We start from the raw sequence: 25,243 nt of genomic DNA on the forward strand, positions 1-25,243 counted from the left end.
TATAGAGAAGTCCTTCTTTGAAAAGTAGTACCCCTTGTTCATGGAAATTAATACTAAAAGCTAGAGAAAAATTTCAAAATACAAAATCCGTCAAGTCATTGGCACATAAAAAATTTCTAAAGAGGAAGAATGTGTGAGAATTTTTAATTTTTAATTTTATACCTAAATGACAATTTTTGTTGGTGAAGCTTAAGGTACGTATATGTATATTCGGTGTTACTGCATCATCTATCCTCAAAAGGAGTAATGTACTTGTAAAAAGTATTATATTAAAAATGTTGAAATATATATGGAGACAGAGGAAGGCATTTTTATTCAAACAGTTTCAAGCCACTTTACAGGTGGTGCGAATCCTTCTATTGCAGAGGCTGTAGCTCTTCGTAGTTTTTTATTATTTCTCAAGCAAAATTATGTTGAGCGTGGAAGTACTATTTTCATGGACTCGCAGGTTTTATTTTTTACTTTGAGCTCCTCTATTTTATTCAGATCGGATATGGGGAGTATTATTTCTGATTGTAAGAACTTATTTTTAAAACTCCCTTTGGTTTCATGTAGATGGATTCGTAGGCAAGCGAACTTAAAGGCTCATACCCTAGCTCGAGCTTCTATTCGCTTTGTGCATCTACATATCTGGAATTATATTCCTCATTATTTGTCCGAGATTTATGATAATGAATGAAAGGCTATAAGTTTTACTCTTTCAAAAAAAAAAATGTTGAAATATATGTATATTGAATTTTATTCTAAATTATTTTTGCATTTGTGTTTTCCATTTTCCTTTTTTTTCAAAAAACAAAAAAAAAATGGAACTTTTAATATTTTTAGAATATTCTTCGATCAAACTAAATCCTGGTGGATAAGACAGAAAAACTCAGAATTTTTTTCTTTATTGAGAATACCTAAATACCTTAATTGTCCAAATAACTTTTTTTAAATTAGGTTAGTGTATTTTTAGAAATATTATTTCTTTATTTATTTTGAGTACTGGGAAAAGGAATTTGAATCCGGATCTATTACCGTTTGGCTTAGCGTGGGACAATATTATTTATTTTTAATATTTCTAAATACACTTGTAATATCACCTGAAATGGAAACTTGGAGATGTTGAACATAAATTCATCCGAGAATAATTCTAACTGTAAGTTAAAAATAAATCAATTTTTAATAAAATAATTTCAACCTGAATGCAAAACAGAGTAATTACGACACGTTCCTCCAACGAAAATTCAGTTAAGTGCATTTTCTTTTTGAAATTTATTGAAATGCATGTTACTCCTAAGAAAATTCAGATAATTTTCCAACCCTAAAATGCCTATAAATACTTCTCAAACATCTCATTTTTCTTCATCCATAAGCCAATATAACATCTTCTCTTACACTGCATACAGTACCAACCAGCCAAAAATGATACTTTCATTCAAGAATTCACTATTTCCTCTCTTTGCTCTCATCAACTTGGCTCTAATCCTTCCTATACAATCCCAAGACCAACAACAAGATTACTTAGATGCCCATAACCAAGCTCGTACAGCTGTAGGTGTTGGCCCACTGTCATGGGACGACACCGTAGCTGCCTACGCACAGAATTACGCAAATCAACGCGCCGGAGACTGCAATCTTGTGCACTCCGGCGGGCCTTATGGCGAGAACTTGGCATGGAGTAGTGCTGAACTTTCAGGCACAGATGCTGTGAAGATGTGGGTTGATGAGAAGGCCTATTATGACTATGATTCTAATTCTTGTTCTCCCGGCCAGATGTGTGGCCATTATACTCAGGTGGTTTGGAGTAGCTCTGTCCGCGTTGGATGTGCTAAGGTGAGGTGCAGCAATGGAGGAACTTTTATTACTTGTAACTATGATCCTCCTGGCAACTATGTTGGCCAAAAACCTTACTAACTAGAATCTTTTTTATTATCAAAAAGCTTCCACAAAATATTAATTAACTATCAGTATTACTAGTTGAATAGAAGCCATGCAATTGGTGTATGATTTATTGGCTTCAGAGAATAAAAAGAAATGTGTGAAGCTTATTTAATTTGAATGTTCTATCCAATTAATTAGATTGCTACGAGCTTTATTTTATTATGTCTTCTCTAAGAGATTTTTTTTTAAACCATCGATTTCCGGATGCTATGTATTGTCCAGAACCGTCTAATCCTGCTTGGAATTTAGTCACAGTCAATGCTCTTTGTCCCTCCCTACAAATGTGTTTAGTGGAGATCGAACCTGAGAAATATTTACACATGTTCAGCCAAATTTGCCACTGAGCCACAATCTGTAGGTTTCTCTAAGAAATTTTGTTCACATTAACCATATAACTTGTCCATATATTGATCTACCCATCTTAAGCCTAATCAATCCTCTATTTAACATACACAAGACTAACATAAATATTTAGTTTAGTTATTTAATTGTAAGCGCAAATATAGCTTAATACTCAAAATGATGATCATTCATTTTATAATTTTTTACTTTATGTACTAAATATTTTTCTCCATTTCATAAAACTAGACATAATTTGACTTTCATATAGATTAAGTTAATATACTTAAACCACAGTCTTTATGTGAATTTTTCTATAACTTTTCATTTTTTTTGTAAATTATAAATATGAGAGGTTCATATTTAATTAATTATCTATTTTAAGATTTGATTTATATATATATATATATATATATATATATATATATATATATATATATATATATATATATATATATATGCATATTGTATAGGTGTAGAATAGGAAGTAGGTATTATTTTCTTCTAAAAGGAGAAATATAATTATAATTTGGAATAAGTGAGATTATTTTTATGAGAAGGAGTAAGTACTAATTAATAAAAAAATTAATATATAATCTAATCTTTAGATTTGAATTTACAATCTAATTAATGTTAAGATTATTATATTGGCTAAAATGGGTAGATAATCCAAAAGAGGTCAATGCGAGCATGTGAACATGGCGTATAAAAGCCAAAAAAAAAAAAAAAATTATATTGGCTAAATTATGTATTATGCTATTTCAGAATACATGATCCTTAATAGGCCTATAAATAGAATACCCATCAAATACCACTTCACCAAATCAACAATATTTCACCTTGCATAATGTGTAGTTTCAAATTATTAGCCCTTCCTCTTTTCATAGCCACAGTCTTACTTCTACCCGTTCCCTTCAACGCCCAACAAACACCTGAAGACTATCTGAATGCTCACAACCAAGCTCGAGCAGTCGTTGGACTTGGACCTATGAGCTGGGACAAAAAAGTAGCAGCCTATGCACAAAACTACGCAAATCAGCACGTCAGTGAATGCAACCTTGTGCACTCGGAGGGGCCTTATGGCGAGAACTTGGCATGGGGTAGTGGAGACCTTTCAGGCGAAGAAGCTGTGAAAATGTGGGTTGATGAGAAAACTTATTACGACTATAATTCTAATTCTTGTGTTCCTGGCGAGGTTTGTGGCCACTATACTCAAGTAGTCTGGCGCGAATCGGTTCGCCTAGGGTGTGCTAAGGTTACCTGCACTAATGGAGGAACCTTCATTGGATGCAATTATGATCCTCCTGGTAATTATATTGGGAGACGACCTTATTAATCATAATGTCGTTTAGATTTACCCAAGGATAAAATATGTCCTGGTTCATATCCAAGACTATAAGAATATGATTTCTGTCTTCCGGTTTCAGCCTAGATTAAGTTGACCAAGAAAAAATGGAATAAAATAGAATATGATATATGTCTTCCTGATTTCCAGCATGGAGATTTGCTTTTGGTTATTTGTAAAGGGGCAAGATTTTTAAGCCAAATAGAATAAAATAAAATATTACGAGTTTGTCCTCATTTCCTGTGTTTCACTATCAATTTACTCCCGTGATTGCTGATTACAATAACTTAAGCCATCAAATACTATCTTCTAGACATCATCTTTCTACAAAGACAAAATGGATGTATATATATAAGTCTTGTATCTTTTTTTTTTTTTATTCCTGAGAGGCTCTAGTATAATATTGTAGATTATACAGTAATAATACTAGCCTCTCTTTAAGGAAAATTCTTGTGTATGGAACCAAGCCAATCAAAGATCTTTGTTAATATGTAAACCGATCTACACCATTACTGATAAACACCATTTGTCCTTTTTATTTTCAGTTTATAGTTAGAAATATCTTTGTTTGAATTAAAATATTTTTTTTATAATTAGTTTGATCCATAAGTGGACCATACACCGAGTGTATAGATAAGCATTTCTTTTATTTTAAATAATATTTACTAGCTTGGTGATAATTAATGTGACAAAGACAGACATACCAAACCTCATTAATATTAAATTTTAATCATTTGACTAAACATAGAAGTGGAAAAGGAAGGAAAGCATAGCAACCCGTGATAAGAGGAAAATGATGCATGTTAGAAATGTTCAGATGCATCTGAGCTATTTGATAGAAGTTGAAAAGGAAGGCTTCAACCATTAAATCAAGCAATTTTGGATTTATTTTTTATCATGTAAAATTAGGTTAAAAATATAAAAGACGTTGCATAAACCATGAAGTTCGCCATTATTATAGTGCAAAAAACTTTAATGGTCACAAAGCATCCTCTTCCTAATGTCTCTAAATATATATACTTACTTCCTAACCTTGTTTTTCACCATAAAGAAAACATAAATAATCAAAAATGATATCATTGAAACTCCCATTAGCTATTGTTCTTCTCATGAGTGGAACTCTAGTTCTTCCCTCTAACGCTCACGACGGACCAGAAGACTATCTAATACCACACGCAGAAGCCCGAAAGGCTGTTGGTCTTAAACCCTTAATATGGGATAAGAAGTTAGAGGCGTATGCGAAAGACTACACAAGTCAACGCATTGGAGATTGCGAGCTTGTCCATTCGGAAGGGCCGTATGGTGAAAACTTGGCATGGTGCTCCGATGATCTTTCCGTGGCGGATGCGGTGAAAATGTGGACTGATGAGGGGGCTGATTATGATTATAATACTAACACCTGTTGTGAAGGGAAAGAATGTGGTCATTATAAACAGGTGGTTTGGCGTGACACTACTTGTATAGGGTGCGCTAAGGTCAGATGCAATAATGGTGGAACCTTAATTTCCTGCAACTATGATCCTCCTGGTAACTATGAAGGACAAAAACCCTATTGATCGATCAATCAATCTATCATTCATTTTCTATAATCAGGGTTAAACGACTCAGTGAATTATATTATTTAGTCGTTAGATTATACTCCTGATTGTAAAGATTTAATTATATATTGCTGGGTTTATCTCAGTTATTGTATTTAATCATTTGTTTATTTTCCGTTAACTGCTAATAAAACGTCGTCATCGTTCTTAATGAATGTACATGACAATTATGTAGCTTAAAAGGGTTAATTAATTACTTTTAGTCCCCTGATTTACGATTTTCCTACAAATATATTTTTCATGACCCTTTTATTTTTAGGACTTGGATATATATACACTATTTAATTATTCTGAATAATGATGAATTTAGCAGAAAGATTAATTATGTAATTTAGATAAAACCTAATTTTACCAAGTCAAAAGAAGAATAGGTTTCCTTTCACCATGTATTAAATCCTACTCTGATTCGGTTTAGACAAAGTAATGCTATTGCTTTATTACTTTCATATAAGACTTAGAATCTTTCTCTCGTCTCTTGTTTTCTTGCATTTCTTGAATCTTTGAGAAACTTAATTATGGAGCCACCCCTCGAGCTGATAGCAAAAGCTACACCATATGGAATTCTTGATCTTCCAGACCACATCGTTCATCACATCCTTAATTTTTGCACCTTTAAAGAGATTGCAAAATTCAGCACTTTATCTCGAAGATGCAGAGATCTTTCAATTTCAGTTCCCAACTTGGAAATTTGGTTCGACAATACACAATTTAGTAAACATGTCAAAAGGTTCCAGCTTCTTGATTTCACACAAAGGTTGCTTGCTTACCGAAAAGGACTGAAGTTACAAAGCTTTACCTTTTCATGAGATTTCTGGCCTTGGAGAACAAACACTTACAATGAGGATTTCAAACTAGAATCTTGCCTAAAACAAGTAGCTCGGTGCAATGTTGAGAAGCTATCAATTAAGGAACATACAAAGATTGGGACTTTAGTGTTGCCTGTGTATTTCGATGGTTGCATTTACTCACCCGGAAACATTGTTACTATTGGTACTAGAGGCGATATCAAGGTTCTCAACTTGCCCACAGTTGGTTTTGGTTTTCTTCGGAAACTGCAACTTAGTGGTGTTCCAATCGAGCTCAAGTCGTTTGGAGAATGGATGTCGTGTTATTGCAAGTCTTTGCAGGAGTTGAGTCTTGTCAATGTTGACTGGGGGGCAGGGACTAGCCTTGACATTACAAACACAAGTCTTGAGTATTTGAAAATAGTTGAATGGGATCGTATTGTATATATCTCTACAGTTAATATTTCAGGTTGCAGACTTGCTTCTATCTCTTTGTACTGGTTTTCCAATGGGGGATTACAAGAGGTAACAATTTATGCTCCTAAACTTGTCTGTTTGACAATGGAAGGACAAATTGCTGAGAATTATCATTTAGGAAGCTTCAATTCTCTGCAAAGTGCTTCCATTTTTGCTAAAACCAATCTTGTTGATGTTTTATGTGCAAACTATGCCTCAACTACTGCTCGAAATGCTTATGAGATTCTTCAGAGTGTCAAACATGCCAAAGAGCTTGGTGTAGGTATCTTATTTCTGGAGGTAACCCCCCATCAAACCCTGAACATATTTTCCTGTTTCCTTCTGTGAAACAAATGGGTCCTTCTGACTCAGTTTTGGGTTGATTCCTCTTTCATTCGTTAATGCTAATTGTTTTTGTTTGTTATAAATTACAGGTTTTGTTCACAAAAATATTTCCATCATCTTCATTGCATAATGTGCAGAGCTTGAACCTACAGCTCACTCCTGATTCTGAGAAAAACCATTTCCCAATAATTGCCTCATTTCTTCAGAGATTGCCTAATTTACAATCTCTTGTCATGAGAACTTGCTTTGGTGCACCTTCCAATGGCTATGAGAGCGACGATGACAATGTGGACGATGACAATGTGGACGATGACAATATGGACGAGAACAATGTGGACGATGTCGATGTAACGTAATATATAGATATCTAAAGCCTTAAATTATTTCATGATATAGTAGCGGGTAATCATAGTTAAACAATCAGCAATTTACAGTTCTGAGCATGTCTGCCTGACATTAATGGAGACTTTAAAATTGATAGATGGATTAACAAAAGAACAATTTCTGCAGGTACGTATGGAATGGGAATTGGAAACCCAAAAGCTGATTGATAAACTGAAGTCAGTAGAGATGGAGCTTAACAAAACTAGTTTTTCTGTGGAGACATGGGAATCCAAGAGCCTGAAGCTAATTGATAGACTGAAGAAAGTGGAGATGGAGCTTAGCGAAGGAAAGAATGCATTGGAATTCATTAAATACTTGCTTAAGCACGCGAAATCACTAGAGAAATTAACAGTTTATTACTCTCCAGAAGAGCATCCCAATCCCTCAGAGATTATCAGACCAATACAAGCATTCAGAAATCTTTCTTTTATGGCTACTGCCGTTGATCTTCTGCCAATGGAACAATTATTACCTATCATAGTTTTATTATATATTCAATTCTAGGGAAAATTCATTTTCTTTTTCTTTTCTTTTGCACCTATAATAGTTTTCTGCTAAATCCTAATATTTGGAAAGAGTACAGGTTTTTTTTTTCGATTAACACTTTAGATTCTACATCAATTATACGTGGGTTTGTAAATTACTTGCAATGAAAAAATTCAATAAATTCACTCAATCACATGTGGCAAGTATTGTTATTTTTTATTGTGGAAAATATTTATTTACATAACAAAATTAATAATGATTACCTGCGAGTTATGACTCACTTAAAATGCAGACTAAGCATGTGAAAAAAAAAAAAAAAAATTCGAATTCGATCTCCACTAAACACACCTGCAGGAAAGGACGAAGGGCCTTATAACATACCAAGAATCATAGCTTCACTCTTTTTTGAGAATTATTATATGAGCTCAGACCGAATGGAAAATTCATTCGTTCTCATCGAGTATTTTCAAATTTCATTCAATTCATTTCAATGTTATTTATTTATTTCGGTTAAACCATTTTCTTACACCAAACATAAATTTTCAAAACAGAATTTTACAAAAATTCTCTCCAACAAAAATTATCAATTTAAAATGATAAAAAAAAAAGTACATGTAATAGACAACAATAGCGATACTATAACAGCTTTTTGCTTAAACTTCAGATATCACTCATCAACAAACTATCACATGTTTAACACAGGGTAAAAAAATATCAGTTTGAAGGTTAAAGAAAGATCCGGAGGGAGGAATGGCAAGCTGAAGCTCAGGACATGTTGAAAACAAAAGAATAAAACACCTAAATAACAATTATCTAATTACCATAGAATTGTTGGTGCCAAGCTTTTCACCGATAAAATTCAGTAGACTTGTTGGAGCCAAGCTTTTCACTGATAAAATTAAGCTTCAACTCATCTCTACAATTTTTGGCCGCTTTTTGGACCCATTATTTCCAACTGTTTGGCCTGAACGATCTTCGCCAGACTTGGATGTTTTACGTTTTGGGGAAGAGCATGTCTTTTCGTCAATATCATCATCACTGCTTGTTTCATCATTTCCATCTTCATCACTTGTATTGTCTGATCCTGTTTCACTGCTGTCAGAGTCCAAAGCTTGACCACCACTTATTGCAGATTCAGCAGCAGCTATTGCTTCAGGGGTATGAAGATCAGCAATACCCAGCATTAAATCCTGTAATTGAGATGTATTGAAATTTTAAATTATGATTCCTGGAGAAAGTCTGTAGCCTGTAGCAACCTAAGGAGGGAAGCAGAACAGTCCTAATTACCATTTCAATGACTTCAGATTCAGTTCCATCAAGCACTTCGATATCATAATTTTGTGAATTTTCCTGTAAATTTTTAAGAACAACATACGCAAATACAAGATTTATGGAGTTGATATAACGAAAACAGTCCCAGTTACAAGTAAATATACCTTGGCATCTTGCTGCAACCGTTTATTGGCTTCAGATATGACTCCTAGGAAATCTTTCACTTTTCCCATAACTGCAGCAGTAGAAACAACATTGGTGACAATTATTATAGCAAACATCAACCCTTCATGTCTTCATATTTTAAGAACCCATTTGGATTGTGGTTGTGCAATTAGGCAAGGCAGCCTCTTCCCATCCTTGACTACACAATTTGAACCCCCATTGCATTTGGCACACTCAGTGCCAAGTGGACTCCTAATAATCAAATATCCATTTCAACTAAAACTACCACTACAGATATCCACTACATAATTGAGACTTCGCCAATCACACGTATTCTTTCAGCATTGCTCATCCTCAATATCAATGATAATTGTTGCACAAGCAAGGTCAAACCTAAAGAGCACCATTCAAACATCTTGGCTTTGCCCAAACATGTTAGCCATCTATATTGAGGTATTTAGCATTTTGATCCATAAGATCTAATAGATGCAAATATATCAGTATGAAATCCAAGACCCAAAATTCATGACAGGTTTTTGCTAGAATGTCAATCATGTATCCTCCAGCTTAGAAATAAACATTTTCCTGTTACTCTTCTTTGGGCTTTTCTCATTGTACATCATAATAGAAACCCAGCACTGGATGCTCTTCTTTTCCATATGAAGCCTAGATATGTAAAAGCCACAGATCCTAACCCCAAGTTCTTTGTTGAAGAAAAAAATAGCAGCAGTGTTAAAACCTAACATGGCCAAATGCAATCTTACATATTACACTTAATAGAACTTGAAATTACAAACAAATCCAATCACCAAGTGGCAGTTCTGCCCATGACGTGTTGAATAACAAACAGGAAAGTGACAATACCTCAAATACACCAGAGTGACCCGTATATAACAGAGTAAACCAATTCAGTATATTCTCAACGTAGTACTGCCTAGTATGCATTTTCACACAAAAATGGTAAGTTTCGAATAAGGAAAAAGGTTGTAATCTTGACATTTGAAAGATGATAAAAAGCTACCAGGCAGACAGAAACAAGATGCATATACCACACAAACAGACATAGAGAACCAGAGTGCAGTATTTATATAATAATAACAGATAAAATGGCCCAACAGAGACCTTTCCCACAATATAATCATAGTCAGACATTTTTTCTTTTGGTATTTAAGTTAGTGACAAGCTGAACTTCACCAATCAAGTGCCATTTTGAAGTAATAATTTACCACAACCAAGAAAATCATTAAATTTAGACATAAACAACAGCAACACTAACTAGTCAATAGATTAGAAAGAACAAACCTAATTTCTGCAACAAAAGAAATAGAATTGTGAAAATAGTTAGTTACCTTGGCTTTCGGGAACTGGAATAGTCGTGGGCTTTCCATTAGGTGGAGGTTTCTTGGCACTAGAAACTGAATCCTTTTTACAAACAAGAAGTGTGGATTCTGCATAGATATCAAAATAGCAAGAGCACTTAATACATATAAATTACATAAACACATAAAGCGCAGTAGCAGAAGCAAGGGTTTAGATATACCAAGAGGAGATGTTGTGGAGAGATTCTTCTGCTCCAAATGCAAAAGGTCTCTGCTTGAACTGCCCATCTAATCCGCAACAAACAAAATCTATGAATAAAAACCCAAAAAAGATTACCTACCGAGAAGCCAAAACTCCACAAGAACAAACCTCGAACTTCTGATTTTGAAGTTATGGCGAATTTAATTACCACCAGATTTTAGTGAAACGGAAGCGGCAGAAGCGAGGAGAAAAGAGCGGCCAGCGGCGGAAGGTGTGTCCTGTGTCTGGGTTTTGGATTTTTGGTAATTGGCTTCGTACCACTCTCTGCCTTAAACGGCAGTGTGTAGCTAATATTTTATATATTTTTTTAAAATATTAATAAATAATTAGAAAACATATAAGATTATTAATCCACGCGCCAAACCTTTAAACAATCCATTATCCAATCCCTTAATCGATAAACCCACGGAATGGTAACAGTCACTCTCTCACAATGTCATTTGCTTGCGGTTTAAATCCCCTTCTCGGATTCCCGTTTGACTCGCCGGCGTCCAATCTCTCATTTCTCCGGCAAATTTCAGGTAATTAAAACGTATTTTTAGCTGATTTTTACCTCTCTTTTTTCTTTAATCTTTAATCTTCTAGGCACTTTGCAGTTGATAATTTCTTAAGCTAAGTTTGTTCCTGCCTCTGTTTTAGAAAATTGATTATTTACCAGCTATTCTATATCTGCTCAACATTTAGTTGGATTATATGAAATAAAACAATCAATGGAAATTATCAAAATTTTAGAAGAAACTTGTGATTAGAAGCTGAAATATGTAGAACATGGTCCAATAAAAAAAATTCAGAGCATGATCCTTAATATATCAACCAAAGCTTTGATTTTTTTTTATATTATATTATAATGCTACATACATCAACCTAAGCCAAGCAATACTAGTTCTATACATTGACATTCTAAGTTAGAGTACACAGAGTTATGGACTTTTTCGTTTATTTATATCGCAGTTATTTAATGCATGCGGAGATGGCTGAAAGTGAGGATAGCTGTGTAGTTCCTTCCAAAAGGCGACGGGCCAATTCCACATAAATGAGACAAAAGTGTAGGCAAGGTATATGATACGGGTTCTAGTTCTAATTGTGAACGCCTAATGGGTTTTTGTTCAAGTTGTGCTCGCAAGAATGCACATCAATTGAAGGTATCTCATGAAGCAAAATTAGTTGGAGATTTTTATGAAGATATGCATATGGAAAGAGTTGTTTTAGCTATTTTAAGACATGGATATACCTTTAAATTTGCTGAGGATAATTCAGACATTCTTGTTTATCTAAATAGGAATGTCGAACCAATTAGTAGATGCATGGCTGAAGCACATTGTTCTCAGTTATATATGAGAGAGAGAAAAAAACTTAAACGCAGTTTGGAGGAAGTTCCTAGTGGGATATCTTTGACATGTGACATATGGACTTCATGCAGCAACCAAAAGTGGAAGCAACCAAAAGTTTCTTTGTCTCAGTGCACATTATGTAGATGACAATTGGAAGTTAACTAGCAAAGTTGTAAATGTTTGTCATGTTCCTCCTCCATATAATGCAATGTATATAAAAGTTCATTTAATGTTAATGGAGGGGGGAATTGAGAAGAAAATATTTACAATCACCTTGGATGATGCAAGAATTTTTGTTAATATGCAAGATTTATTGTTTGATCACCTTAATGGGCAAGGTAATTTGTCTTGTAATCATAATATTTTGCATGTTTATTGTGGTGCCAAAATCCTTAATCTCATTGTTCTAGAAGGCTTGAAGGTGGTTGATCATTGTATTTCCAAGATTAGAGAAAGGGGTGACATATGTGACTGGGTTAAAGAGTAGGCAACTAGAATTTGAAAGATTTGCGAAGGATGTTGGGTATGATTGTTCTAAAAGCTTACGGTTGAATCACCTTGATAAATGGAATTCCACATATCTCATGCTTGAAACGGCACTATATTATTGTCAAGCATTTGCTCATTTGAACATTGTTGATGAAGATTACGTTTGGTATCTGACAGATGAAGAGTGGGATAGAGTTGTGAAGATTTGTAAATTTTTAGAACCTTTTCATGATATTGCAGATCTTTTTTCTGGCACTAAATATCTACAGCAAATTTGTATTTTGCAATATTTGGATGATTGAGTTCAGATCGATGCAATGGAGTGAGGAAAAAGATCCTTGCATAAGTGACATGGCAGCTAGAATGAAACTAGAATTTGATAAGCATTGGGATTGCTATAGTATGGTGCTTGCTTTTGCTGTTATATTGGATCCTCGATATAAATTGGGATTCGTAAAGTTCTGTTATCAAAAGTTAGATGGGAAAACTGCTGCAGAAAAGTGCAAACACATGACTAACGAGCTTAATAGTCTTTTCAAAGAGTATGCGAGCAAAAATCCTACTTTCAGTACATCATCATCTGAGGGAATGGGTGCTGAAGTTAATTTGAATGAGGATATCTTTGCTGTAAGTTTGTGATTTTTGAACTGATTCCTGCTGCAATTTTGATTTATTAATTTACATAATATTTAAAGATGGGTATTTCATAGTTTTTTCTGTCTAAATTATGTACATCTTACTTATATATGTAAAAATTGGTAGTCTATATAAATCCTTGAATATATGACTTGTAATGCAGGAATTTGATCGCTATGCAGAGGAACAATGTTCAGTTAACTCAGAATTGGATGTATATTTGGTTAAAAAGAGGTTTGATGTCAAGCAGCCATTGGATGTGCTCTCTTAGTGGAAAGACAATGAATATAGATTTCCTACACTTTCTCTCATGCAAGGGACATATTGAGCATTCCCATCACAGCTGTTGTTTCAGATTCAACATTTAGCATGGAATGCAAAGTTTTAACCAATTGGAAAAATTATCTTTCACCAAAAAATGCTGCATGTTTGATTACTACTCATAATTGGTTATTTGGATATATAGGTTAGAGTTTCGCTTTATTTGTTTCGAATTTTATGCTAATATATGATTTTTTGTCAGATAGTTTATTTGATTAGTCTTCTGATGTTATTGTTGTTATGTTTTTATGTAGATGATGATGAGACTAAATTTGATGGTGTTAGAGCTGCAATTATCTATCTTGAACATTCTTGAAGGATCAACAGTGGCTTCAGACTAAGGAAAGCCAGAGGATATAGCAAGCATTGCGCTTTCACCTAAAAGCGAAAGATCTGTTTGATTCTATGTTCATCATGGAAAGAAATACTCATTTATTAATATATTTCGAAAACTTTCAAATAATTATCAAGCTAAAAAAGATTGAAATCCCAATAATAAAATCAAGAACAACAAAATAATAGAAAGCTCATATCAATACTTAGGGAGAGAACACTCTTTAGGAAGTTTGTTTTGGAATCTGTTTTTATCTTGGCAATAGTCATAAATCATATGGTGCAATCTAACCCACTTGAACCATCTTCTTTGTATAGGCGTTAAAGTGTTATAGCTATGCTTATGCCACCAATTTGTAGAGCTTTCTGCCCTACAAAATCTTGGATTTCCATTCCAAACACAAGCATCAATTTTGTAATCTTTAAATGAAGCTATGAATGGACCTTTTGACCAGTCAATTTTGTCTTTTCCACCTCTTGTTGCCCAGCTGTCACCATTCCATAGGCTGATTTTTATCCCCATTGGTTGCCACCTTGGATATGCCACTCCTTTATCTGCATGGTTTCTGTATACTCTTATAGGTATCCAATCCACCATGAACCTATAACAAAGAGTTAATTAATTGATTGTCCTAATGGAAACAGAGGCAGCACTATGTTGGTGCATAGCAACCCATTTTTCAAAATTTAAGTTTTTATCTATTAATTTTTATATAATTTTTACATGTACATATTGATCCCAAAGTTTTCAAAATCGTCTTCTATATATAAATTTTTTATCTTTTTTTTCTTTAAAAAAATATGTACTCATCATTAAATTTATTGAACTCATTTGTTATTCATATACATATATTATAATACACTAAATTTGAAATTTATTAGTATTCAATATCCCATAGTCTTTATTTTTTAGCTCCTAAATTTTGAACTATAGTCTCAGCTAGGGGTCTGGAAAACTACAGACCGATTCAAAAATCGAACTGATCCATTTTAGTTCGATTCGATTAACAAGTTCATTCGGTTTGAAATGAATTTATTGTTCGATTGCATAAAAATTCATTGGTTGGATTAAAATCGAACCGAAATGACCAAAAACAGACTAAAATAGACCGAACCAACTGATTCAGTTCAGATGTCAATCTCGCAGTCTGCTGTGAAAAAAATTCAGTTTTTATTTCATGGCCTTGATTCGGTTTGAACCCAACCCAACGTTTGCTCACCCCTAGTCCCAGCCCTGCAATCTTATAGCATAAATGTTTTCAAAGCGAAACTCCCTATCCATTAGATAAAAAACATCACTAACGTTTTCTCATTCATAACTGAATTATTCCAATTTTAGAATCTGCAATTGATTCGATATTGATGCAACTCAAAAAAAAAAAAAAAAAAAAAAAAAAAAAAAAAAAAAAAAAAAAGAAGAAGAAGAAAAAGATTTTTACTTCTTAAAAGAATTATAAGAATCACTTGGTAAAAAGAAAGATGGTGCTTACACAATTTGGTGAAGGTTCCACAAGACAGAATAATTATGGAAGTCTTTCGTAGGATCAAACCATAAATAAATCCTTTCTTCCCGATTATCAAATCCATCAGCATAAATATTGGTCTGAAGAATATATGGCTCTCCACTTACATTTCCAAGAAACTCAAAATCTATCTCATCACGGTTAGGTTGATCTGATGTTAACTGCAATTAATTACTAATTAAGCAAACCCTAAACATATAATCAATAGCAAGAACACTTAATATTACTTACATAAAATGCCACAACTGTGCCTGCGGAATAGCCTGGCACTAATTTTATTTGCATATCAATTCGTCCGAACAAGAACATCTGGTTCGAAGCGAAACCCGAACCCGATTCTTGATCGAGCTTCAAGCTTCTTGTCCTGCCATCAGCAGAAGTGTTTACATGGCTAGGAGACCACATTACAAAGAAGTCCTTATTAAAATCTCCAGTGGAAATAACAGAAGAAAATGAAACTTGAAAGAAATTAGGTATAATAAACCCAAGAAAGACTATGAATTTGAAAATGATGAACATGATTAATTATTTTTGGGTAGAAGAGGATATAATTCAAGGAAATGGTGGATATGTAAGGTATATATATGCATTGCATGGGAAGTTAGTTAAAATGTGAAAAGAAAAAAAGGGTTTTGTTCAAGAAAGAATATCTTTAAAGAAAAGCAAAGGAATATTGTTTTTATGAGTTAAATTATTAGAATTTAATTAATTTATTTGAGTACATAAGTTTAGTCACTTGGCTATTGGGTTAATATTAATTATATCTTTTCATTGATTAAAGTATAATTTACTCATAATTTAATGATAATGTTTCATAATTAAAGGCTTTCTCAATAAATTAAAGCTTTTTTGAACTGGCTATAGCAGAAAGTTTAAGGAACTGACTTGAGAGTTAACTTTCTTTTGTATTGTATTTCTTTTTAGAATGACTTGTTCTTTCAACTTTCCTTTTGTACTCTTTGAAGGATTTATTCTTTGCTTCCTCCTTTAGGATTTTGTATGGAATGGATCGGATTTAGTTCACTATTTCTGCATTTTAAATTTACCTTCTAAAGCTTGTGTAGAAATTGAATAGAAATGGAAATTGTGGGTTTTTTTTAAGTACAATTGGATTAATTAATGAATTATGATAAATTGGATTCTATTAAAAAAAAGGAACTTCTTAGAAAATAATTAAGCTTAAAAGTGTGGATGTTATCAATGTGAGAAAGGAAGGAATTGCATACTCTTCCATTTCCATGTGATTGGAAGTTTATTATCTTATTGGATTTTTTTTTCCAGGGGAAATAAAAACTTAGAATTAAGCATAAGCTATTAAGAATCCCATGTTAACTAGATATCAAATCCATCAAAGGCATATAAAAGTGGCAAGCTAAGCTAACTAATTGTTTATTACTAATTTTTTAGTATTGATCTGGCCTAATTCAGTTAATCAGTATTTCAGGGGTAGGATTTCAAATGCCGAATGTCAACTGAATGTCCAGTCCCAATTTTAATTAAGGGCACATAAAGATTTTTTTAACATCGGTTGCCCCAAGTCCACATCACACATTTTTATCTTATGAGTTCTAACCTCTAATTTAAGAAAATCGAATCCAAATTTATTCATCTTCCTCATACATAAGGACATAGTTATCTAAGCTATGGGCTACCTTATTGCAGTCTCTAATAACATGAGAACAAAATATTGTTGGAGCATTTTTATTGGTTTGCTTACAAAATATAAATTTCCCATCAATAACATAAAGAGTAAATATCTTTTGTCGCGATTTCTCATATTTTCCATAAAACAAACTCATTGGATGGCTGCATTTGGTCATAGTTTGCCTTTTGATAGCTACTTCTGGATTTATTTACCACATGATATTTTTCGTATCATCTAAAGTGATTATTTTGGTGTCACGTAGCTTAGGATGTGTCCATCGTAATGTGATTTCCTTTGTTTTAAAAAATAAAACTTGCATTAGTTGTGGATTTGCGTGACTCTCTGTCTCGCAGTTGGAATGTTGATCTGGTTCGGGGATTGTTTCCTCCTGATATTGCTGCTATTGTTCTTTGTATAAAGCTGAGCCATCGGGATTGTGAAGACAAGTTGATTTGGCACTGGACAACTGATGGTAAATATACAACGAAATCAGCGTACCATCTAGCGCGAAATCTTGTTTTTAGAGGGCAAACTGCAGCACATAATGTGATCTGGAAGTGCATCTGGGAATTGCAAGTCCCGCCTAAGGTTTCTCACTTCTTGTGGCGAGCTTGTCATGATATTCTTCCTTCTAAGAGTCGTCTACATCTGAAAGGATTGAACATCGATGATAGGTGTTTGGCATGTGGTGAAGAGGAGACAGATGTTCATGCTCTAGTGGGTTGCCCTGTCGCTGTTTCTTGTTGGTCTGTTTGGCGACAGTGGTCTCAGGGCTTTGCTGCGGAGGATTTTATTGATTGGTTGTCGTTGGTTTGGAATAGGGGTGAAATGGTTGATAGGGTGGAAGCAGCTGTGATTGTGTGGAATATTTGGAACTACAGAAATAAGCGTTTATGGAGTGGCGTCTTGCCTTTGGCGCCGGTGATGGTCAGTTCAGCTTTGAGTATCCTCTATGATTGGCAGTCGGCTCAACAGGTGGTGCCTCCTTTGACTTCAATTCTTCATCATCCCACTCCTTTCCAGGTGTGGCAACCGCCTCCTATGGGGATGTTGAAGTGTAATATTGACTCCGCCACCTTTTCTGCAGCTAACAGGTCAGGTTTCGGTGCACTTGTTCGAGATGAGCATGATTCTTTCGTTTCTCTGTGGTATTATTGGCTTCTATAAGGGTCTGTATCCGTCGAAGCTTGTTGAGACTATTGGTCTTAGGGAGGTTTTATCTTGGCTGAAGCGGATAGGTTTGGATGGAGTTATTGTGGAAATGGATGCTCAGATGGTTTGCAAGGCTGTCAAGGGTCCATGTGATAATGATTCAGATTCGGTCTGCTGGTTCAAGATTGCAACGAATTGTTATCATCTCCAAACATTCATGACATAGTTTGGGTTAGAATACAAGCCAATATGGCTGCTCTTGCTCTTGCTAGAGAAGCTATAAATCACGCTAGTCTTACATTTTGGTCTATGATTCCAGACCATCTTCATAGTATTCAAGTTGCTGATTTGAATTATTGATAAAGATCTCCATTTCAAATAATAATAATAATAAAATGATAAATAAATAATAAACTTGCATTAATTTTTTAAAATATATCATTTTAATATTTTAATTTTGGGGTATGGCAAGAATATTTTGGACACAACATAACGATTTCTAGGACAAGGACATTTGTGAGAAAATAATGTTTAAAAATAGCAAATTGGTGTATTTTATGTAGGTTGCATATACACGATGGAACCTCCAATGGAGGAGATAAAATTATAAATAAGAAAAATAAACTAAATCTTATATCCTAGTTTAGATGATTACTTTAAATCCTAAAATATTATATTCTAAACCTTAAAACCTTAAACTCTATAATTTAAATTATAAAATTCTAAGTTTATATTTTTCTTTTTTTATGTACTCCCCCGTCCTTTTTATACAAGAAAAATTTTTATTTTGGAGTTTTATTTTATATAAAAAATGTTGCCTAATTTAGTAACTTGGAAAACAATGTTAATATAAAAAGTCTATTTTACTCTTATCTCATAAAGTAGTTAGTGTGAGAGATTCTCAAAGTATCGGTAGACAAAAATATAGATGAGCATTTAATATAAAAAAATTTTGGACAATCAGTTGTTTTTTCATCAATTTTCGTTAAAAAAATGTGTTCAAGGCAATATAAGCATTAATTAAAATGGAGTTTGAATAGAAAATGTCCACAAATTTTTAAAATTGACCATATTGAAATGAATCCTTATGAACTTTGCTCGAATATTTGAAAAATTACATTTTTTTAAATATGTTTTCAATAATCAAAGGTGTTTGAAAGATTAAATGAATACAAATTTTTAAATTTTCAAACAATTTTCCAACAAAGATTTAAAAAAGTTTCCCATTAGAATATAAATGTGATTTTTTTTCTATACCTGCTTGTATTCACTTCATTCCGACAAAGTATTTAAAGCGTTATTTAAAATTGAAACATAATTTAAGATATATATTAATATTAAAGGATGAATTACCGAGATATTATGGGTAAATTAAAGAAAAAAAAAAAGGAAAAAAAAGTTAATTAAACCATTTTTTAATTTTGATGAAAATTTAATTATTTCTATATAAAAAGTACTGAGGAAGTAATAAATAACTAAAAATAATAATAAATGCACGAATAAAATTCCAAATGCAATAATGGGCTACTTGGCTTGAAAAAAAAAAAAAAAAACAAAACAAAAAAGAGAAGAGACATTTAACTTGGTATATGAAGCCAGCACAAGACGCATCACCACTTCAATTATAAGTACATCTACAAATCTGCTAAAGCAACAAATGCATTCACATTAGCACATCTACGGTAATACATTTGTTTTATAATATTTATCACATTTAAGAAAATAATTTGTTTTAAAATGTTTGTCATATTTATAGTTTCAAGAAATAATAAATATTTTTTTCCACATTTATCCTTTGTATATGACCAATAATTATTACTTCAATTTAATAACTTTCTTAGATAATTAGTATTAAATTAAGGGTAATATAGTTAATTTCAATAATTTATCGTAACGTAAACAAATTTAATGATTTTATTAAAGAACGTAAAATTATAAATATGATAAATATTATAAAACAATGATAGTATCTATTAAACTTCGACCTATCAAAACAACGAAAATCTTCAATAATATCCCATATCAGATTCAATAAGTGGAACTCACTTTCTATCTTCTATCTTCTACTCTCATTTCACTTTCATTTAATAGGCATATTAATTACGACAAATAAAAAAATTAAAAAATCAATTTTCATATCACCTTCCATGCTTTTTTTTTTTTTTCCTCTTTTAATTAGAATCAATCAATTCTAGCAGATTTTGCCATTTCTGGCTAATTATTATTTTAAAAATTGGAATTAGACCGGTTTGGAGCCCTCCCAATTCCAAAAACTAGTCTCATCCCAGTTTTTTAAATGGTAGGTTTACATATCATTATATAATAATTTATTACTATTTTTGTTCCATAATACTTATCGTATTTAAAAAAATAACTTGTTCGAAAATACTTATTACATTTATAGTTTTAAGGAGTAATAAATATTTTTTTTTTCATTTTTATTCTTTGTATATGACCAATAATTATTACTTTAATTTAATGATTTTCTCAGAGAATTAATATTAAATTAAAGGTTATATAATCAATTTATTCAATAATTTATTGTAACTTAAATAATTTTAATATTTTTTTTAAAGAAATATAAAATTTAAATATAACGAGTATTATCGAATAGATGTATTATAATTTTAAGTTGATTTTAATTAATAAACTGCTCCATTGCTACAACTTGCATTAAAAGAATACAAATTGCCATGTGCAAAATAAATTCTAATTAAATAATGTCCAACTTAAATAGATCCGATCCAATATTTATATCTGTCGTTTAAATCCGATTTGTCTTAATTAAAGACATAATATATTTTCATTTGAGTCAAACCTGAATTAAAAAAGAAAGAAAATCTCATACCCGATAAGGCCCAGCCCGAACCCGAATCCGTACCCAAGAATGAACGTCAATGAAGAAATTTATACAGAGCATAAAGCTAGAAAAAAGACCGCCGAATACAGCCATAAAATTAAACCGTTTCTCAAACCAATAGCCTTCGAAGATTTACACACGTCGCGCGAACATGGCGGAGTTTCCTACTCATGGAAGGCTCTCTGCTTTCTAGTTATTGGATCCCGTCAACTGTTTTGTATTTAAAGTCTATACATTACAAAAATCTACCCACTGTAATAAAATCCACAGGGAAACAAAGTACTTGCCTTAACCCATTTCTCCAACCCAGCCGCTGGGTATAGCATTTCTCTTTTTTTTTTTTTTTTTTTTTGACGTAATAAATAATTTTCTTGTCTCAGTCTCTCGCTCCAGGTACTTTCTTTCTTTCTCCCTTGCTTGATTGATGGATTGATTAACTTTTTGGCTTTTGCAATTATTTTGTTTAACTGTACTTCCATTTTCTAATTGCTTTGTACTGGTTTCTGTTTCAAGAAATTTCTTTTTGTTTTTGTTTGGTATGGTGGTTTTTTTGGGTTTAGTACTTGGAAATGAACTATTATGGCAGATGGTTGCGGTTGTTACTTATAAAGGACTGGGTTTTGTATTTTGTATTTGTGGGTTTGATTTAGTTCGTCTGATTAGGGTTTTCTTTGGGGCTTCAATTCATCTTTGCTTGAGCAAGTTTGTGTTTTTGTTGCAGTTTTTAATTGTTGGTTTTCTTTGATAGACGAGCAAAACAGATGTGGGTTTACTTTGCGTTGCAGAGGAAAGCATCTTTCTTTGTTGAAACTAGTTTAGATTAATTTGATAAATGAGGGGGGGAAAGAACATATAGGCTCTTTGAGATTCATAGCAATATGTTAGAACTGAGAACGCATATGGTACCAGTTAAAATTTTTTGTCCTCCTTTGTCTTTTTCTTGATATCCATCTAAAGCAGAAATGACTGAACAAAAAACATATCCATAGGCTATTAAGCATTTTTTTGATGAAATCTTCATCAAATTTGATTGCCTTCCTGATGATTGTCAAATGTTGAATGATACATTAATCTCAACTACCTCTTTAGTTGAAAACGTCTAATTTGATTTCTTCTACAGCCAAATAGAGGAAACTAAAAATAGCACAAAAAAAGTATGTTTGGTGGTATATTTATTTTTTGGCACTCGTTATAGAGTCTTCCTGCAATTAATAGTGAAATAGTAACTAAAAAAAAATCTGAAAATGGCATGCCTCGATCAGAAGTGATATTGTAACTAAAAACAACCTGAAAATGGTGCAGCTTTTTCAGAAGTAAAAAGGAAAATGCATTTGTGTACCTTCATTGAGATGGCCATAGATTTAACTGCTTGCATTTTGATTAATAAATGAATGAAGAAATAAAGAAAGAGAGTTGCTTTAATATGTCTGATCATTGTTTATTCTAGGCTTGGTTACAACCATGAAATGGCTGAGTTCTGAAAATTGTGTGGATCTGATATTTTCTTATCTTTTTTTCCTTATCTGACATCATTAGAAGATTCAAGCACAGCATAATAGATTTGAGCAGGTACTTGTGGGTTGGGTTCCAGTTCAACTAATTACATAAAGTTGTAGGATTTTGGTTAGAAATTTATATATCGACTGGTGTTCTTTAAATTTGAATCTGGTCTTCCAGTGGGTAAACTTAAAAAAGCATTTGAGGATTTGATATTGTAGAGTTCATATTAAGTTCTGTCTCTGCTGCATTATAAATGTATAATTAATTTAACGGAAAAACATGTTCTGAAATGGCTTGTTGATGGTTATAATTGAACTGCTTTTAATGATTGCTTAATCTCTTTCAGCTACTTAATTCTAAAATGCTGGATTCTATGTAGTTTTTGACTTGCTATACGCAAAGGGGGAGTCGGGAGTTGGTGATTGGAGACTTTCATCATGATCAAACGGACACCAAGTAGAAACTCTAGATCTAGAGGCTTCAGGGTAAAACATGTTCTGCAGATTTGTTTATTGCTTGGTGTCTGCTTTTGGTTAATCTACCAAGTCAAGCATTCCCATGATAAGAAGAAAGAGTTTGACGAGAAAGACACAAAAATATCTGTCAGAGCTCAAAGTAGTGATGGGATTTCAAACTTGGGAAGAAAAAGTCTTCATCCTCGTGTGCAGGAGGTAACTAAGGATGAGAAGCATGAGGAAGATGATGATGAAGACACAACAGTAGATGAGGAAGTAAATAAAATCGAAGAAATTAAGCATGAACAAAAACAGGTGGAAGATGAAACAAAGCATGAAGAAGATGAAAGGGAAGAGGAAGAAGGTAAGCATGATGATGAAGGGAAAGCAGAAGAAGAAGAAGAAGAAGAAGAAGGAACTAAGCGTGATGAAGAGAAAGAAGAAGAGGAAAACAAACATGCAGATGAAGAGCTAGAAGAAGAGATCAAGGTTGATGAGATAGAAGATGAAGGGAGAGGTGGAGGTGGAGATGATGAGATCGACGAACGTGATCAAGAGAAAATAGGAGAAGGTGATCCAGAGGAGGATATTGTGGATGAAGAGAAAGAGAAATTGGAAGAACATGAGGAAAATGGAAGTGGAAATGATGATGGCGAAGCTAAAGGTGCTAAGGTGGACCATGAAACTTCAACGGAAGATCAGGAACATGATGGGGGTGTTAAGAATGATCATGAGGCTCGAGAAGTACATTATAAGGCAGATGATGCTTCCAGTGCAGTGACCCATGATACCGAAACTATAAGCACTGAATCTGAGAAGGTAAGTTTGGAGAAGTCAGTGGCAAGCGATTTAGAACCGGAGAAGACTTCCAACAACTACAAATCTGAGGAGATCAATGGGGATCAAAAGGACTCGACATCACTGCTTGGAGAAGGTGTAAAGTCTGACACTGGCTCACCATTGAATGTGACAGTTGTTGACAAGGATGGTGAGGATAAATCACATGAAAATTTAACTTCTGTTTCTGTATCCAATGATCAACCAGTAGAAACCAACAAACTGGATGTAAATACAGAAGCTGGCAATAGCCCTCCAGATGGGAACTCTAAGGTGTCTGATTCATCCCAACAGGATCAAACAGTAGTTAAATCTGATTTTGATCAAGCTCAAAATGGTGGTGCTAGTGTTGGGGAAGCATCTAACCCAAAAACCACTGAATTGGAACAGGTTAATAACAACGTGGTTTCTAGCATCAGAAAACCTGATAGCCCTGATAATAATGGAGACTCAAATTCCTCTACTAATTCAAAACCAGACAAAACAAATGAGATTGTTAAACCTGTAGTTAGTGGAGACTCAAATTCCTCTGCTAACTCAAAGCCTGAAAACTCAGATGAAGTTATTAAAACTGAAGTTACAGCTGAAGCAGAGGTCAATTCTGGATCATCTTCAACAGTGAAGGAGACTGCAGATGCTACTCAAGATGAGAACTCAGACACCAAGAATGAATCAAGTGGAACAGATGAAAATTCAAACTCGTCAACAGACGGAACTGAAGCTCTTATTCAGGACCCCATTGATTCTTCTGATACTTCAGTCAGCCAAGATGAGAAAGAGGCTCGCATAGATCTGGATACATTGCCAGGGAATAGTGTAGAAGGGGTTAACAGCCGAGACGCTGCAGCAGAATGAGAATTTTAATGAAATGCTCTTTGTGCTTCTGAGTGATCTAAAAAGTTTTAGTTACTTGTTCACTCTGTTTTCATACAAAAATTTGACGAGTTTTGAGATGTTTCTAGTCTTTTTGAAATATGGTCATGTCTAGAAATACAGTTTTAGCATTGCAGGTAAAATGTAGGCAGTTTAATGTTATTAACGGTTGTACCTGTGTAATTTATGGCAAATTGACAACTTGAGTTGATATGATATCCCTTTTTCCTTGGAACTTTTAAATCTTTTCCTTTGTAGGTTGGTGATTGCTTTGTTTATCTGTCACCAAAACCAGAAAGTTTCTCTCTAATTCTTTGGCTTCCAGATAAAAGTTATGATTTTTGTGGAGTATGAGCATGTTGGAATTTGCTTTTTGGTGAAGTTCTGGCAATTTATTAAACTAACTGAAATTTTGATTTCTTTTCTATTAAAACTAAAACCAAACTGAAAATATTATAAAGCAAATGGAACTAGTCATTTTGTTTTGGTTTGATCAATTCGATCAATTTGTACTCAGCACTAACCATAAAGCTATAATTTTTTTTTTTTTTTTTATTTGTTCTCTGTCTTATCCCCTTCAAACTCTTCTAAGAAAGCGATATTTTGGAA

At 33.3% G+C, this 25,243-nt stretch overlaps 7 protein-coding genes across 9 annotated transcripts; 5 read left to right on the forward strand and 2 right to left on the reverse strand.

Moving 5' to 3' along the window:
• The first annotated feature begins 1,352 nt into the window (after positions 1-1,352).
• On the forward strand, positions 1,353-2,085 carry LOC105634507 (pathogenesis-related protein 1). The gene has a single exon (XM_012217372.4). The coding sequence runs from the start codon at positions 1,405-1,407 to the stop codon at positions 1,894-1,896; it is 492 nt and encodes a 163-aa protein (XP_012072762.3). The 5' UTR covers positions 1,353-1,404; the 3' UTR covers positions 1,897-2,085.
• Positions 2,086-3,058: 973 nt separating this feature from the next.
• LOC105634508 (pathogenesis-related protein 1) lies at positions 3,059-3,843 on the forward strand. Its single transcript, XM_089722952.1, has one exon. The coding sequence runs from the start codon at positions 3,110-3,112 to the stop codon at positions 3,596-3,598; it is 489 nt and encodes a 162-aa protein (XP_089579078.1). The 5' UTR covers positions 3,059-3,109; the 3' UTR covers positions 3,599-3,843.
• A 791-nt stretch (positions 3,844-4,634) lies between these two features.
• LOC105634509 (pathogenesis-related protein 1) lies at positions 4,635-5,360 on the forward strand. The gene has a single exon (XM_012217374.4). It carries the CDS (start codon positions 4,678-4,680, stop codon positions 5,161-5,163), a length of 486 nt encoding a protein of 161 aa, XP_012072764.2. The 5' UTR covers positions 4,635-4,677; the 3' UTR covers positions 5,164-5,360.
• A 2,935-nt stretch (positions 5,361-8,295) lies between these two features.
• Positions 8,296-10,971, reverse strand: LOC105634510 (uncharacterized). 2 transcript variants are annotated; one of them, XM_012217376.4, is made up of 6 exons: positions 10,828-10,971; positions 10,639-10,726; positions 10,448-10,546; positions 9,098-9,168; positions 8,949-9,011; positions 8,296-8,851 (listed from the first exon to the last, which is right to left on the reverse strand). In XM_012217376.4, exons 2-6 carry the CDS (start codon positions 10,703-10,705, stop codon positions 8,567-8,569), a joined length of 585 nt encoding a protein of 194 aa, XP_012072766.1. In that variant the 5' UTR covers positions 10,706-10,726; positions 10,828-10,971; the 3' UTR covers positions 8,296-8,566. The 2 variants fall into 2 exon arrangements, with proteins under 2 accessions (XP_012072766.1, XP_012072765.1); XM_012217375.4 differs by having other exon boundaries at positions 10,639-10,705; positions 10,788-10,967.
• Positions 10,972-13,868: 2,897 nt separating this feature from the next.
• XTH10 (xyloglucan endotransglucosylase/hydrolase 10) lies at positions 13,869-15,856 on the reverse strand. The gene is made up of 3 exons (XM_012217377.4): positions 15,544-15,856; positions 15,280-15,473; positions 13,869-14,391 (listed from the first exon to the last, which is right to left on the reverse strand). The coding sequence occupies exons 1-3, from the start codon at positions 15,829-15,831 to the stop codon at positions 13,989-13,991; spliced, it is 885 nt and encodes a 294-aa protein (XP_012072767.1). The 5' UTR covers positions 15,832-15,856; the 3' UTR covers positions 13,869-13,988.
• Positions 15,830-18,335, forward strand: LOC105634534 (uncharacterized). Its single transcript, XM_012217400.1, has 3 exons — positions 15,830-15,888; positions 17,311-17,980; positions 18,045-18,335. The coding sequence occupies exons 1-3, from the start codon at positions 15,830-15,832 to the stop codon at positions 18,333-18,335; spliced, it is 1,020 nt and encodes a 339-aa protein (XP_012072790.1).
• Positions 18,336-21,052: 2,717 nt separating this feature from the next.
• On the forward strand, positions 21,053-24,869 carry LOC105634513 (myb-like protein X). 2 transcript variants are annotated; one of them, XM_089722725.1, is made up of 2 exons: positions 21,053-21,362; positions 22,816-24,869. In XM_089722725.1, the coding sequence occupies exon 2, from the start codon at positions 22,907-22,909 to the stop codon at positions 24,614-24,616; it is 1,710 nt and encodes a 569-aa protein (XP_089578851.1). In that variant the 5' UTR covers positions 21,053-21,362; positions 22,816-22,906; the 3' UTR covers positions 24,617-24,869. The 2 variants fall into 2 exon arrangements, with proteins under 2 accessions (XP_089578851.1, XP_012072768.1); XM_012217378.4 differs by having other exon boundaries at positions 22,849-24,869.
• Positions 24,870-25,243: the final 374 nt, after the last annotated feature.

This window comes from Jatropha curcas, chromosome 6 (assembly GCF_041381405.1).
Source record: "Jatropha curcas cultivar XTBG-Jc1 chromosome 6, XTBG_Jcur_1.0, whole genome shotgun sequence".
Classification (NCBI taxonomy): Eukaryota; Viridiplantae; Streptophyta; class Magnoliopsida; order Malpighiales; family Euphorbiaceae; genus Jatropha; species Jatropha curcas.

Bases quoted from the DNA above. Each gene is read 5' to 3' on its own strand.
- LOC105634507 (XM_012217372.4), top strand. From the start codon at position 1,405: ATGATACTTTCATTCAAGAATTCACTATTTCCTCTCTTTGCTCTCATC.
- LOC105634508 (XM_089722952.1), top strand. From the start codon at position 3,110: ATGTGTAGTTTCAAATTATTAGCCCTTCCTCTTTTCATAGCCACAGTC.
- LOC105634509 (XM_012217374.4), top strand. From the start codon at position 4,678: ATGATATCATTGAAACTCCCATTAGCTATTGTTCTTCTCATGAGTGGA.
- LOC105634510 (XM_012217376.4), bottom strand. From the start codon at position 10,705: ATGGGCAGTTCAAGCAGAGACCTTTTGCATTTGGAGCAGAAGAATCTC. The intron at 10,547-10,638 runs GTATATCTAAAC...ATATCTATGCAG, and splicing joins CTCCACAACATCTCCTCTTG to AATCCACACTTCTTGTTTGT. The intron at 9,169-10,447 runs GTAACTAACTAT...CTACTGCTGCAG, and splicing joins TCCAGTTCCCGAAAGCCAAG to TTATGGGAAAAGTGAAAGAT.
- LOC105634534 (XM_012217400.1), top strand. From the start codon at position 15,830: ATGATTAATTATTTTTGGGTAGAAGAGGATATAATTCAAGGAAATGGT. The intron at 15,889-17,310 runs GTATATATATGC...TCTGTCTCGCAG, and splicing joins GGAAATGGTGGATATGTAAG to TTGGAATGTTGATCTGGTTC. The intron at 17,981-18,044 runs GTGTGGCAACCG...CCTTTTCTGCAG, and splicing joins ATCATCCCACTCCTTTCCAG to CTAACAGGTCAGGTTTCGGT.
- XTH10 (XM_012217377.4), bottom strand. From the start codon at position 15,831: ATGTTCATCATTTTCAAATTCATAGTCTTTCTTGGGTTTATTATACCT. The intron at 15,474-15,543 runs GTAAGTAATATT...AATTAATTGCAG, and splicing joins GCACAGTTGTGGCATTTTAT to TTAACATCAGATCAACCTAA. The intron at 14,392-15,279 runs GTAAGCACCATC...TCTTTGTTATAG, and splicing joins TGGAACCTTCACCAAATTGT to GTTCATGGTGGATTGGATAC.
- LOC105634513 (XM_089722725.1), top strand. From the start codon at position 22,907: ATGATCAAACGGACACCAAGTAGAAACTCTAGATCTAGAGGCTTCAGG.